The sequence below is a fragment of the Nicotiana attenuata genome, unplaced genomic scaffold, assembly GCF_001879085.1.
Source record: "Nicotiana attenuata strain UT unplaced genomic scaffold, NIATTr2, whole genome shotgun sequence".
Taxonomy (NCBI): domain Eukaryota; kingdom Viridiplantae; phylum Streptophyta; class Magnoliopsida; order Solanales; family Solanaceae; genus Nicotiana; species Nicotiana attenuata.
Genome location: NW_017674001.1, coordinates 49926 through 65035, shown reverse-complemented (window position 1 = coordinate 65035; position 15110 = coordinate 49926). Strand labels below are relative to the sequence as shown.

General features: G+C 38.8%; 2 protein-coding genes across 2 annotated transcripts; both read left to right on the top strand.

The window, feature by feature from the left end:
- Positions 1 to 5064: 5064 nt before the first annotated feature.
- Positions 5065 to 6846, top strand: LOC109217792. The gene is made up of 2 exons (XM_019382059.1): positions 5065 to 5542; positions 5738 to 6846. Exons 1-2 carry the CDS (start codon positions 5065 to 5067, stop codon positions 6844 to 6846), a joined length of 1587 nt encoding a protein of 528 aa, XP_019237604.1.
- A 1772-nt stretch (positions 6847 to 8618) lies between these two features.
- Positions 8619 to 10455, top strand: LOC109217791. Its single transcript, XM_019382058.1, has 7 exons — positions 8619 to 9046; positions 9099 to 9182; positions 9356 to 9482; positions 9549 to 9654; positions 9721 to 9827; positions 9910 to 10026; positions 10105 to 10455. Exons 1-7 carry the CDS (start codon positions 8619 to 8621, stop codon positions 10453 to 10455), a joined length of 1320 nt encoding a protein of 439 aa, XP_019237603.1.
- The last annotated feature ends 4655 nt before the right edge of the window (positions 10456 to 15110 follow it).

Here is a 15110-nt window from a genome sequence, read left to right as displayed (position 1 = left end):
CAAATCGAAGCCATAAGCGTCTAAGACTTTGTTTACCTGCTCGGTCAGTTCACTTTGTTCTTTCTGGGCCACGACCAACTCAGCTCGAAGGCCTTTGATTTCCTTTTCTCTATGCTCACCGAGAAGCCTGAGAGCATTTTTCTCCTTGGTAAGCCCACGAATTTCAGCCTCATATCGGCTTAATTCTCTTCGAGACTTAAATAAATCCTCATGATGAAGTACCGAGCCCTACACAAATAGAAGGGAAAGGATTAGGCAAGGAGAGAAAAACACAAGTATGTAGAGTAACATTAACAAAGAAAGTTAGGGCTTACCCGATTCAAAGCTTGCTGGGCCTCATTGAAGAGACACACTGCTCCCACCTCATCCATCAGAGCTTGATCTTCCTCGGTGACCAGACCTTGAAGGTAACTGGACACCCCTACGGGGGCGGCAAAAACTCGTGCATCCTCTGGGATCGTAATAATGATAGTTCGTTTGCACTCGGGATCAACAATAGGGGCCAGAAATGGGCTGGTCAATCTGAAACTCGAGGAAGATTCGCCCAAACTCCTTCTCGGTTCTTCCAAGTTATTCAAGCCAGCGACATCATCAACCGCAGCAAAACAACCTTGGAAAAGGTCCTCCCTTCTGAGGGCGCCTTCTACCTGAGGGGCCTTCACGACCTGAGCCTCCCGAACTTCCCCTTCTGAGAATAAAGGAAGCAGTGGGGAGTCTCCGATTTCTATTGCCCCAAGTGAGTCACTTGGGGCGTTCTCTTCATTTCGAAGGGCCTCGGAGTTGGCCCCTTCGGACATGCCCGCCGACTGCTCATTTCGGTAGGAGACGTCTTCGGTCTCTAACAACTCGGGGACTTTGCCCGGGTCCTCTTCCAAGACCCCCTCGATTCGGGGCTAAATCTCTCCAACCCTCACTGACTCAGAGGCCTTTGGGGCCTCGGTGTCCCTCTTCACTCGAGCCAATAGCTCAGAGCCATCGTCTTTATTTTCTTCTTCTTCCTCTCTTAGCCGTTGAACTACCTCCGCAGGCAGGATGGCAGTGTCTTTATTTGGCTTACGAGCCAGATTTTTCTTGGGCTTTGGATCCTCGGAAGTTGAGATCCTTTTCCTCTTCTTATCCTTCACCGGTTTCGGGCCCGGGGGAAAAGTATCCTCCTCAGCAAACGGAGGCCTCATCGGCACATCCTTCTCGAGACCTGCAAATGAAAAATAAGTATGAGGAGAAATTCAGACAACGATCAAGGTTATCGAGATATACGAGAACTTACCATGGCTTCACGCCTCCCACCGACCCTTCGACAATTCGCGCCATACACGCTTAGCGTGTGTAGACGTCGACACCAATTATCTGACCTAGTTTTCTAGATGGGGAATTGCACCCGACATCTAGGCAATGACTGCACCAAGTAAAACACGGGTAAGAAAGGATAAAAAAAGGAGATAATAAGCAGAAGTTAAAAGGAGGAATTATACTCACGTTTCATATTCCCTTTCTCTGGAAATGGTATGCTCTCGGCTGGGATCAGGTCCGAGGTCTTCACTCGGACAAATCAGCTCATCCAACCCCGGTCCTTGTCGTCGTCCGTGCTCAAGAAGATTCGAAGATCGACATTGAAGCTTTATTAGCCCACCTCGATAAAGTCAGGGTCCATACATACGAATGAGATGGTCGAGGAATCCCCTCGACTTTGCTCACAAAAAATCAAAGCAATGTCACTATCCTCCAAAAAGAAGGATGACTCTGGCTGAGGGTGACCTCGTACCTCTCGCAGGTCCACAATGATTGGATCTAGAGGACTGAATATGAAAGGGTAGGTGTAAACACTCAAATACCCCTCCACACGCGTAGTGATTGACTCTTCGGGCGAGGGCACCACCACGTGCTTGTCTACCCAGTTGCAGTCCTTTTTAACTTGCTTTAAAAGGCCACTAGTGATTGTGCATATGTACCTCAACGTCGGCTCACATCGGCCTGGAACCGAGGAGGTCTTTTCAACTTTGAAATCAGAGGCAAGGACACACGGCAGAGGAAAGAATTCTTCGGGGAGTGGCTCCGCCGCCGGTTATTCATCAGCCGACTTAGACGAAGAAGCATTTTCCTTCTGTGGCACAGTTTTGGATGTTTTTGCCATTTTGGGTTTGAGTTTAGAGAAAGAAGAAGAGAATAAGACTTGGTGTTCTAAGAGAAGGTTGATAACGAAACCTGGAGATTATGCAGAAAGGAAAAACTTTAAAGATGTAAAAGGATTTGAAGATTGGAGCGGACATTAAGAGTAAAGTTTGGGCAAAGAGAAGGAAAGCACCTTTATAGGATGAAGATGACGGTTCAGAACCAAATGGCCGACAGTAGCTGACAGTCATTGAATGCCTCGATATACGAACTGATAAGACGTTTCGGTCACCTCTGTCGCTTACGCCACGATGCTTACGTCATGGTGGATCAAGGGCAAGTTCGAAGCCTCAATTCGTTTCTTGTCATTACACTCCAAAAAATGAGGGGATTATCTGTATACGGCTAAAATTGGGCCCACCCGATTTTACTGATTTGTCGAGGCGAAGGATCGAAGACAAGGCACGAAGACTGGGTACCGAGTTCGGGGTTCGAGATGCCTGTTGAGATCGAGGCTAGTAGTTATCGAGGTCAAATGGGATAGACATCAGGCAAGATCGATGATTGCATAATTACGGAAAGGCGAGATATCCGTGACTGGTCGAAGATCATGGCGATAATCCCGGAACAGATCAAATGAAGGACGGTTGTTTAGGCTAATCATGGGATTTACTTCCGTAAATAGAATTGTACCATAGGTAGGATTCCTCTACTATATAAAGAGGGTTCCAATCATTTTATAGACATCTGGCATTCACGCATATCAAAGCAATCACTACTAAAAAACGGCCAATTTTCCGACGGAAAAAAGTGGTCGAAAATTTCTGACGGAATCGGTCGGAAAATTTACATAAAAATTTATTTTTCAATTCTTAATAATAGTTACGACTAATATTCCGTCTATATCCGTCGTAAATTTTGGCGGAAAATTCCGCGTCACTATTAGCGACCAATTCGGTCGGAAATAATTTTAAAAAAAAATTGCGACCGATTCGGTCGGAAACTTTTAGTAAAACGAGGTTGACTACTTTGACCAAATTACCGACCGATTCAGTCGGAAAGGTTTTTTAAAAACCCTACCAGCGACCATCTTTCTTTTCCTTTCCCTCTTTTCTTCCTTCTCTCTTCTCTCTCTCACTCAAACTTCCCCCACCCAAACCCACTGCTGCCACCAACCCGCTGAAGCTCCGTCTCCACTGCTAGGTAAGTTTTCTTTGGCCGTTTAAAATATTTATTGGCCGTTTAGATTGCGTTTGGCCGTCTCCAAGATTTCTTTTCCATGTAATTCTTCTCTTCCTCAGAGTGACACATACACTATTGCTATTATAAATACTGCTTCTTAGTATAGAACCGAGAAATTAAAAATTAAAAATTACGAAATTAGCCTATTTTCTATTCGCTTAGATGATTGTTTTATAAAAAGTTTTATTCTTTTTAAATAAAGGAGATTGGATTTGTTTGAAGGAAGTTTCTCTTTTGAGTTAACTAAAATGGTGAACAATTGATTTTAAGTTTTTGAGCAAATTGAAAATGAGAAAAAGGACATGGGAATGTTTTAGTTGACTAACTAGTATAAATAGTCATGAGTGTATAATCTGTACTACTGATTAAGGAAGTAAAGTTGTTGTTTTGGTATACACCAATTTGTAGAATATTATATTTATGATTGCATTGTTAATATTACTGACTAAGAAAGAAAATTAGTGGTTTTAGTATAAAACAATATGTGAAATCTGTCATATTTTCCCATTTAGGTATTAAGTTGAGATATATAGAGTAACCATCCAACTTTAAAAGAGGAATGGAGTATTAAAGTATTTATCTTACCTTTAAACCCTTACCTTTTTTTCTCATCTTGTTCTTGTCCTCTTTTCGTTTTCTGTTGTTGATAGGTGGTGCAGTCTTATTTCTACTGCATGAATTGAAATTAAAATTAGTAACCTCACTGGTTGGGTATTTAGACCAATCATCTATAGGAAATATGACTGATAAGGAAAATATGCTACACAAAATCATCTTACAATGTTGTATCCTGGTTATGGCTGCTGCTTCTTAGCATAAAATAAGGAATTAGAAACTATGAATCATTTTAAATATTTCTTCAGTTTCTTGTTTCTGAATGCTTTGGCTATTTATTTTTTAATAACTTTCTTGTCTATGGTATGAGAAAAAAATTGGTTCAATTTGTCCTCTAACAGTCTCTTTCTTTGGCCGTTTAAAAATTTTTATTGGCCGTTTAGATTGTGTTTGGTAAGGATAGATGCTTTTGGTGATATTTTTCATGTGTTGATTGAAAAAGCTTTCAGGTATTCAAAAAAATGGCTTCTTATAATAAATAATTGAAGTCAGTTTAGCCTTTTAGACTTTAGAGTAGACTATATTTTCCTTGTTTCTAAATTATGAGTTAGCCACAAGAAGAGAAAGATTACCATATGTGCATGACTACTCCATAGTTTTATTCTTTTTGAATTCTTTAATTTTTTTTATATGTTGAAATAGTCTAAATAATTGTTAGCTACGACTATTTATTTTGTTGAGAAATCATTAATTAATTTGGATTATATGAACATTTAAGAAGCTATTCAAATTTAATTAGTATATTTAAAGACTTATATTATTTAGAATAGGGATTAATGTGAGATTTCGAGTGTTAAATAACTAGTTTAAATAAATCAAATTACTTTAAATATCTCATTTATAGATTTCTATTTGTGTAGATGGAATTTGTGCATCGTAGATGGATGTATAATAGGAATCATCCTAATCGTGCGGGGTTGAGGGATGAATTTATGAAGGGGTTGCTGAATTTATTGCTAAGGCTCAAACACTTGATGATTTTCTTATTGGTGGAAGGATTAGGTGTCCTTGTGTGAAATGTAAATGTGTTAAGTTATTGAAATCAGACGAAGTTAAAGTCCATCTCTACAAGAAAGGGTTTGTAGAAAATTATTATATATGGACTACTCACGGGAGAATCATGCTAGTTTAGATGATGCTAACTTTCATAATTTTTTTAGTGGTGAGGTTAGCCCCATTGCGGAGCATAATGTTGAAAATTCTCGATACAATAAAATGATGAGGGATGCTTTTGGGACGTTTTCTGGGGTTCATTCCGAACCAAATGATGAGGCTAAGCATTTCTATGAACAGTTACTAGAAGCTAGTCATCCATTGTATGAAGGCTCGGTGCATTTCAAGTTGTCTGTTGCGGTTAGATTGCTAAGTATTAAAGCAGATAGTTCTATTTCCCAAGCGGGCATGGATTCTATTATTGGGCTTATGAATGAACTTAATCCGAGTAACATTGACTTACCAAAAGATTTCTACACTACTAAAAAATTGGTTTCTAAGTTGGGTCTTTCATCAGAGAGAATTGATTGTTGTGAGAAAGGTTGCATATTATTCTATAAGGATAATGCACCTCTAGAGAATTGTAAATTTTGTAATCAGCCTAGTTTTAAGGAAGTCATAAATGCCAATACAAAAAAGAAAGTTCTAGTTAAAGCGATGCATTACTTACCTCGTATACCTAGGTTAAAGAGGTTGTATGCATCAATGAGCTCTGCTCCTCATATGAGATGGCACTACGAACATAGAAGGCCACCTGGTATATTCTACCATCCGTCAGATAGAGAAGCGTGGAAGCATTTTCATAGGGTGTTCCCCGAGTTTGCTAGTGAACCAAGAAACATTAGGTTGGGATTATGCACAGATGGATTTACTCCATTTGCTGTCTCTGCTTCACCATATTCATGTTGGCCAGTGTTTGTTACTCCGTATAATCTTCCGCCCGAGTTGTGTATGACAAGTCCATATCTGTTCCTAACTTGTATTGTTCCAGGTCCACGCAATCCGAAAAGTTTGATTGATGTATACTTGCAGCCTTTGATTGATGAGTTACAATTATTATGGCATCAAGGTATGGAAACATATGATATATCAACCAAACAAAACTTCAGATTGCATGCTGCTTTGATGTGGACTATAAATAATTTTCCTGCTTATGGAATGTTGTCCAGGTGGTCGACTGCTGGAAAGTTTGCTTGCCCTTGTTGTATGGAAGACACTAAAGTATTTACTTTAAAACATGGAGGTAAAAATACATGGTTCGACTGCCACCGTAGATTCTTGCCAATGAATCATGAATTTAGGCGAAATACAAGTGCATTTATGAAGAACCGAACTAATTTTGAGGAGCCACCGGCCTGCTTGTGTTCAGAAGAAATTTGGAATAGAGTATGGGATATGCCTAAAGTAACAGAGTCTCCACCATCTAAGATACCAGGTTATGGTGTCACACACAACTGGACTAACCGGAGCATATTTTGGGAATTACCTTATTGGAAGCACAATCTTCTTCGGCATAATCTGGACATCATGCATATCGAGAAGAATTTTTTTGACAACTTGTTTAACACTATTATGGATGTTACTAACAAGACCAAAGATAACTTGAAGGCCAGGATGGACTTAAAGGAATATTGTAGGCGAATTGAGTTGTATCTGACATACTTTAACAACAAGATACAGAAGCCCAAAGCCAGTTACACGTTCATCTTGGATGAGAGAAGAGAGATTTGTAGTTGGTTTAACAATTTGAGGATGCCTGATGGGTACGGATCAAATTTATCCAGGTGTGTTGACATGAAAGAAGGGAAGTTGGCGTCAATGAAAAGCCATGATTGTCATATTTTCATGGAAGCGTTTGATGCCTATTGCGTTCAATGCATTGCCTGATCGAATATGGAAACCGATTACAGAGATAAGTTATTTTTTCAAGGATTTGTGTTCTATCACATTGAGGGTGGAGAACTTAATTTATATGGAGAGTAACATTATCTTAACTTTAAACAAGCTGGCAAAATTTTTCCCTCTTGGTTTTTTTGATGTAATGGAACATCTTCCAATTCACCTTGCACAAGAGGCACGGCTTGGAGGGCCAGTTCAATGTAGATGGATGTATCCCTTCGAGAGGTAATGAAATTTAATCATTTACCTTTTATATTTGCTTTAAAGATTGTTTTGTCTAAAAATAACACTATGCAGGACTATTGGCAAATGTAAATGGACCATAAAAAATAGATCAAGAATTGAAGGTTCGATATGCGAGGCATATGTGGCTAAAGAAACATCTTATTTCTATTCATACTATTTTGAACATGATGTGCCATGTTTGAGAAATAGACCGAATCGGCATGACGATGGAGGCGAAATCGTTCCTTTGGCACCACCCTTTTTCATTTTTAATCAACCAGGTAAAGGAGGTCCAAAAATAGTCCAAAGCGAAGGTTGTCTGAGATGGAGCTAAAGTCAGCTACAACACATGTATTGTTAAATTGCCCTGAGGTCCAACCTTATTATAAGGTTAGTATATATTCGTATGTATTACGAACTTTTATATTAAATATACCACTAATTTAACTAATAAATATTATAATGGCAGTTACTTTGTGGGTATGTATGGGCAAGATTTTGTTTATCCCAAGTTTTCAGAGTGGTTTAAAGAATTTGTAAGTGTTACTTATTATTTAACATGATTTTTATTATATGTAATTAATTATATATATTTTTAAAATTCTAAATTATATATATAGGTTCATGATTCAACTAATGGCATTAAAGACCCATTTTTACGTGATATAGCTTAGGGACCTAACCCTAGAGTAAGAATGATGTTTAAATACGTGGTCAATTGGTACAAGTTTCATACAGATGAATGGTCTAATGGAAAGAAAACCAACAATAGTGGGGTGTGGGCGAAAGGTGATGGAGATGTTGATTATTATGGTGTGCTTCAAGAGATTTTGGAATTGGAATATGCTGTAGGTTAGCCGAAGAAAAAGTTGGTACTCTTTCGATGTAAATGGTATGATCCAACACCAAATAGAGGTACAAAGGTGCACGCTCAATACAACATAGTTGAAATTAAACACACGGGACAATATAGACTTTATGATCCCTTTGTCATTGCACAAAAGGTGAAACAAGTGTATTATGCTCCTTATCCTTTGAGCAAGAATAAGTCTGCATGGCGGGTAGTTTTGAAAACAAACCCGTGGGTAGAGTGGTAGTCGAAGATGCATTAGATGTGGCGTACCAGAATGACATTTCAAATGTTGAATCAATAGTTAATGATGAATTAGCAGATGAATTGCAGCATAATGAAGGGATATATGAAGAATTTGATCCTTCTGTCCTTGCTACAAATGAGGACGAGATAGAGGTGTTGAACATGAAACAAGTGATGAGGAAGAATTACTAGATGAAAGTGAAACAGGCGATGATGAAGACTTTAATCATTTAATATTTTGCAGAATTGTTGTATGTTTTTTATGACATGTTAAACATTTTATGTTATTCCTTTAATTATCTATTATGTTGCAAAGTTATTTTATATTTTTACGACTTGTTAGGTTGTTTATTTATTTCTTTAGCCGTTTAATTATTTTATATTTACTATCACTTGTTGTATTTTTTGTTTTGTATTTTATTATGATTATATTACAGATATGGCATCTAAGGGGAAGGAAAAAATGAAATCTAAGAAGAAAAAACAATATGTTCCAACTTCCTCAACTATGCCAAATATGAGTCATCCTCTTCCTCATCCTCCTCAGTCGACTTCATTTCCATCTACCATGTTCACTATCCCCCCTCCATCTAATAATTCAATTCAGTATTATTCTATGCCTGCTAAAGGCAGTCAAAGTAACACCATTTTTAACTTTGTACCCACACCTTTTATACCATCTTCACCGGGCTTTCATGGTAGTCAACATGGTGGCTCACCAGCTGTTGCACCCTCGGTCTTTTATGGTAGTCAACATATTGGCTCACAAGCTGCTGCACTCCCGAGCTTTCATGGTAGTCAGCATACTGGCTCACCAGCTGCTGCATCCCCGAGCTTTCATGGTAGTCAGCATGATGATCGTCTTTTGTTGCTCCATCATCTTCCAGTCCATCATATCATCCATTCCCAGCATATCTAGGTTGGATATTGGAGGCTCTCGCCCAGCTACATCTAGTGCTGCTTCTGCACCATCTCGTAGACGCAGGCAGATCTTGGAGGGGATGTACAATTTGATAGTTATAATCGATTGATAATCGTCCCCCACAAGGACGGGTAATAAGTTTCTTATACAAATTTTTATGTTTTAAATCTACTTTTAGATATGTTAACATTAAGGAGTATTTATTTGCAATTAAAAGATGTTGATTAATTATATATATGTTAACTTTAATGCAGGTTTTTGCCATCCTTTCAAGCTACACATTTGGTTACAGATTCTATGAAGCCATTTTATCATGAGTCGTGGACTTCTTGGAGAAAGATACCGTACAGCATCAGAGAGAAAATGTGGAATCAATTTAGGGTAAAAATTAATTATATTTATTTAATAATTATCGTCTTCATCTAATGTTACTTTATTATAATGCAGAAAAGGTGTACATGGCATCCTCAGCATCAAAATGCAATAAATAGTATTTTCGAGAAGAAAGTTTGTATAAGGATTAAAGATACTATGCGCGCTGCTCGAAATTCCGGTAAAATGCCGGACTGATTAAGAGAAGATTTTTGGGATAAACTTCTTGAGAAATGGAATACCCCAGAATGGAAGGCAAAGAATGAACAAGCAAAGGCAAACCGTGCCTCTAAAAAAGGTGGCTCGTTGCACACAGGAGGTTCGATTACTTTTGAGGCCCATAAACTAAGAATGGTAATTATTTATAAAAAATTTCTTAGTTTTACATATAGAATTTTATGTTTGTAAAGTCTAACTCATACTTTTTCTTATGAAGGAAAAGGAAAGAGGGCGAGATATGAGTCACGCTGAGGTCTTCGAGAAGTTGCATAAGAAAAAGAAGAAGGATGGTACAAGAGAACACTGGGTGGAGACGCGTGCGTCAGACACATATGTAAAATTCTAGCTTCATAATTATTTATGGTTTATTAATATTAGTTTGTTTACATAATAGTTATGTTTTTCATTTCAGGAAGATTATCATAAAAGGTTGGAAGAATGGCAACAAACTCAGCCTCCTTCAACTCAACCAACACCTGATGATATGGCTTCATTGTGGACAGAGGCAGCGGGTGGAGCAAACAAATGTAGAGTCTACGGACTAGGAGTACATCGACCTACAGGTCATCCAAACCCACTCTTAGCCAATTCTTCTTCTCCTCAAAATCAAGAACAGATGGAAGATATGAGAAACGAAATCCGTGAATTGAAGCAAATATTGGACTCCCAATACGGAACATTTGTTAAGATGCAGAAATTCATGCGTAAACATGGGCATGATTTATCTGATGATGAGGATGAACAAACTGAATCTGATGTGTAGTAGTTTAGTTGTGCTGTTTTGGTTGATTGGTAAACTTGATTGTGAGAGACAACTTTATGTATTACTTTTAAACTTGAATGTGGGCTACTATTTGGATGTTTTTATGCCCAAAATTGTTAGGTTTAAAGGTTGGTATTGTTGGTTTAAGTTGTGTTAATGGTTGGCATTATTGTTGGTTTAGAATTTGTTAATGTATTGTTAATTTAGATTGTGTTAATGTATTATTGGTTCGTATTACTGTATTAATGTATCGCTGGTTTAAATTGTTGTTAATGTATTGTTGGTTGGTATTTTTTTGTTTGTGATAGTTTGACATGTGGTGTAGCTCGAAATTGGGCATAATTCTGCCCAGTTTTATACAAAATTCCGACTGAATTTCGACGAAAACGGTCAGACAGCTCCCCAGATTTAACCATAAATTCTCAGATTTTCGATTGATTCGATCGGAAATGTAAAAAAAAATTCATAAATTTTCGATGGATTCCGTCGAAAATTAAATAAAATTTAATTTTTAATTATTAATTTCCGACTGATTCGGTCGGAAATTCAACAAAAAAAAAATTAATATTTAATAATTTTCGACGGATTCCGTCGGAAATTAAATAAAATTTAATTTTTAATTATTAATTTTACTTGTATTATTATGACCGATTCAGTCGGTAAATGTCGACCACTTTAGTCGGAAACGTGAATTATTTGGTTGTTTGACCTTTTTGAAATTTGCGACCACTTTGGTTGGAAATCACCGACAGATTCGGTCGAAAATTGTGTTTCGACCAACATTTTTCCGACCGACCAATTTCGGTCGGAAAGTAGTCGGAAATACGTGATTTGCGACCGAATTCCGACCGTTTTGGCCGTCGGAAATCTGCCATTTTCTAGTAGTGAATACAATACTTTCTGTTTAGCTTATGTTCTTGTTCATCAGTTTGCTTATTTCTTCGGGTACTGATCAGTTCGAGAGCACTCAAGCTCGAAGGCCAAATTACGTTTCAACATTGGTTTGCTTTAACTCGAATTAATTTCTACTATTAATCTATACATTTATCAATTAATATTAGGTGAAATCACGTGTCTTTAAAATCTATTTATAAGTTTAATTGTTATCCAATATTAAGGGTAAACACAATCATTTATATTCCAAACAGTACTGATGAATATTGTCACGACCCAAATCCCGATCCGGTCGTGATGGCGCCTCTCGTGAAGACAAGGCCAGCCAACCAACCCATTTCGCCTTTTCAGAATAGTTAAATATTGATTCACAGTTTTAACATAATTAAAATAACCACAGTCTAAACAGAGATTTCTTTATTAAGTGCGGAATACAACCCAAACACGGCCTAAACCGGGGTGTCACAAGTCACGAGCATCTATTAGAGTATGAATACGACTACAAGGCCTGTAATATACAAAATAGGACTGATAACAAAAGGGAGAAAACGCGATGCTGCGAACGCTGGCAGTCACTTCGCTAAGCTCTGATAACTTAGCCTCCGATCAGCTCAGAACCCGCTACTGGGGAAACAAATACCTGCATCTGCACGCGAGGTGCAGGGAGTAAAGTGAGTACTCCAACTCAGTGAGTAATAAAGGTAAATAATAACTGAGCAGTAGGAAATCACGTAAGACAAACCATCATGCTGTATAGAGCGGTGTAAAACTTTTTGAGAAAAATAATGAAGCTGTGAAATCTTTAGGAAACGCCTTAGCTCAGTTTAAGACTCTTTTGAAAATGGCTTTTTCAACAGTTATGCAAATGAATGCAAAAAAAAATAGTGCAGATAAGCACAGAAATCCGCCCCTTGGGCACAACACTCACTCAACAGATAATGTCAGGCAGTCAGGTAGATACCCCGTGAAGTAACACAGACAACAGATAATGGCAGACAAATGAAGCAAAGTAAACACATCAATCGGTATCATATAGTAACCGCTGCGGCGTGCAGCCCGATCCATATATCGCGGCGGCGTGCAGCCCGATCCATATATCGTCGATGGCGCTCACTGGGGGTGTGCAGACTCCGGGAGGGGCCCCTTACGGCCCAAGCGTAAGATCAAGCCATCTCGTGGCATCAAATCCAGGCCCTCGGCCTCATATCAGTACCAGTATAACACTGCTGCGGCACGCAGCCCGATCCCATAGTATCCTCACAACACAGGCCATCGGCCTCACTCAGTCAGATAAAATCATCACAAGCCCCTCGGGCATTAGTAAAACAATAGTTCTCAGCCCAAAACATCATTTAGAAATATCGTTTAAGTCTCAAAATTGAGTAAAAAATGACTGAGTTGTAAAACAGTGGAAAACAGTATGACTGAGTTCAAGTAATAAGTCAAAACAGTGAAGAAACAGTAATAATAATCCCCGAAGGGTTCAAATAGTTGGCACGAAGCCGAAATATGGCAATCAACCCAAATCATGATGATAACAAGTAAGTTTCAGTCAAATACACGGTAAATTCATCAATCGGGACGGACCAAGTCACAGCCCCCAACGGTGCTCTACCCCACGCTTGCTATCCGGCGTGCAAGTCACCTCAATATAGAATTACGATGTGCAATCCGGGGTTTCAAACCCTCAGAATATCATTTACAATCATTACTCACCTCGAACCGGCAAAATCTCTAGCTCGCGATGCCTTTGCCCCTCAAATCGGCCTCCACGCGCGTCGAATTTATCCAAAATCAGAATGAATACGTCACAATATGCTAAGGGAACAAAGCCCAAGCAAAAACAATTGAAAAATATCAAAAATCCCGAAATTAGCAAAACCCGAGTCCCAGGCCCACTTCTAGAAACTCAGAAATTATCACATCTACGGGTTCCTTATCTCCTCACGAGTTCATACATACCAAAAGTTCTCAAATCCGACCCCAATTGGTCCTTCAAATCCCCAAATCAAATTTCAAAATCCCAAGCCCTAGTTTCTTCCATTTTTGCTTAAGTTCCATGAATTTCTAGGTTAATTTCACAATAGAATCACGTTTTAGGTTCAAAAATCTTACCTCCAATCAATTCTCCTTGAATCCCTCTTTAATCACCTTCAAAAAGCTCCCAAAATGCTCAGCTATGGAGGAAAAATGGCTCAAAATCGCGGATGAAATGTTTAATAAACTCACTGCCCAGCACTGAACTTCCTTCATCGCGATCGCGGCCCAAGACTCGCGATCGCGAAGAGAAAAATTTGCAAGACCTCAAAATACACTATGCGAACGCGATACCTTAACTGCGAACGCGATGCTTGCTTTCCCAGACCTATGCGAACGCGCCCCCACTGATGAGAACGCGAAGAACAAAACCACTGGACCCCCAATTACTTATACGCGAACGCGAGACCTCGAACGCGAACGCGAAGGCCAAACTCAGGCCAACCCAATTTCCTTCTACGCGATCGCAAGGGACCTCACGCGATCGCGAAGGCTAATTCTTCTGCAACAGCTGATGATCAATTTCTGCAACATTTCAACATGAAAAATGGTCCGATTGACCACCCGAAACTCACCTGAGGCTCCCGGGACCTCAACCAAAAGCACCAACATATCCTAAAACCCCATTCAAATTTGTTCCAATCATCAAAACACCTCAAACAACCCCAAATCCATCAATTCACATCGAATTCAAGCCTAAGTTTTCTAAAAACTTCCGAAATACGCTTTCGATCAAAAACCCAACCAAACCATGTCCGAATGACCTGAAATTTTGCACACACATTAAAAACGACACGACGAAGCTACAGCAACTCTCGGAATTCCATTCCGACCCTCGGATCAAAATCTCACATACCAACCGGAAATCGCCAAAATATCAACTTCGCCAATTCAAGCCTAATTCTACTTCGGACCTCCAAAACCAATTCCGATCACGCTCCTAAGTCACAAATCAACTCCCGAAGCTAATAGAACCATCGGAATCACATCCGAGCCCTCTAACACATAAGTCAACATCCGATTGACTTTTCCAACTTAAACCTTCTTAAAAGAGGCTAAGTGTCTCATTTCTTACCAAATCCACTCCAAACGCAAACTAATCAACTTGATCACATAAAACACGGATAACGAAGCATAAAGAAGCAGAAATGGGGAAAACGGAGCGGTAACTCATGAGACGACTGACCGGGTCGTCACAAATATATACATACATGCAGTGGCAAATTACGAATTTTAAGTTAGTTAATTAGTAGCTAGTGTGTATTAAGTATTACCTCTACGCTCACTATTTTCTTTGTGAGGGCACTTAGCATGAATATTATTGTGGAGGCCAAATTTAGGCTGGCCCTAACCCAACAGTAATCCCATACCAAATCCAACCACGCTTAGCCAATTAGGCAGACACAACTCCTCGTATCATCCAACATGCATGAGTTTGTTGCTGAAGTGTCAAAATACAGTGACTTTTTTATTACAAAATAAAGAAAAGTAACTTTAATTTGTAGGTGAAAGTGACAAAAAATAAAGTTAATTTTCTATTATATAATATAGAAAAGTAAATTTTGCACAATTTTAATTAATTAGTTGAGTGACTATCCGCAAAATTACTCCTTGAGACGACATCACTATTGACGTATTGTTCAACCTGACTGACCATGCCCCAACCAAGTGAATCACAACGACTTTTAACATATTACAACGACACGGACTCCAAAACCAATGTA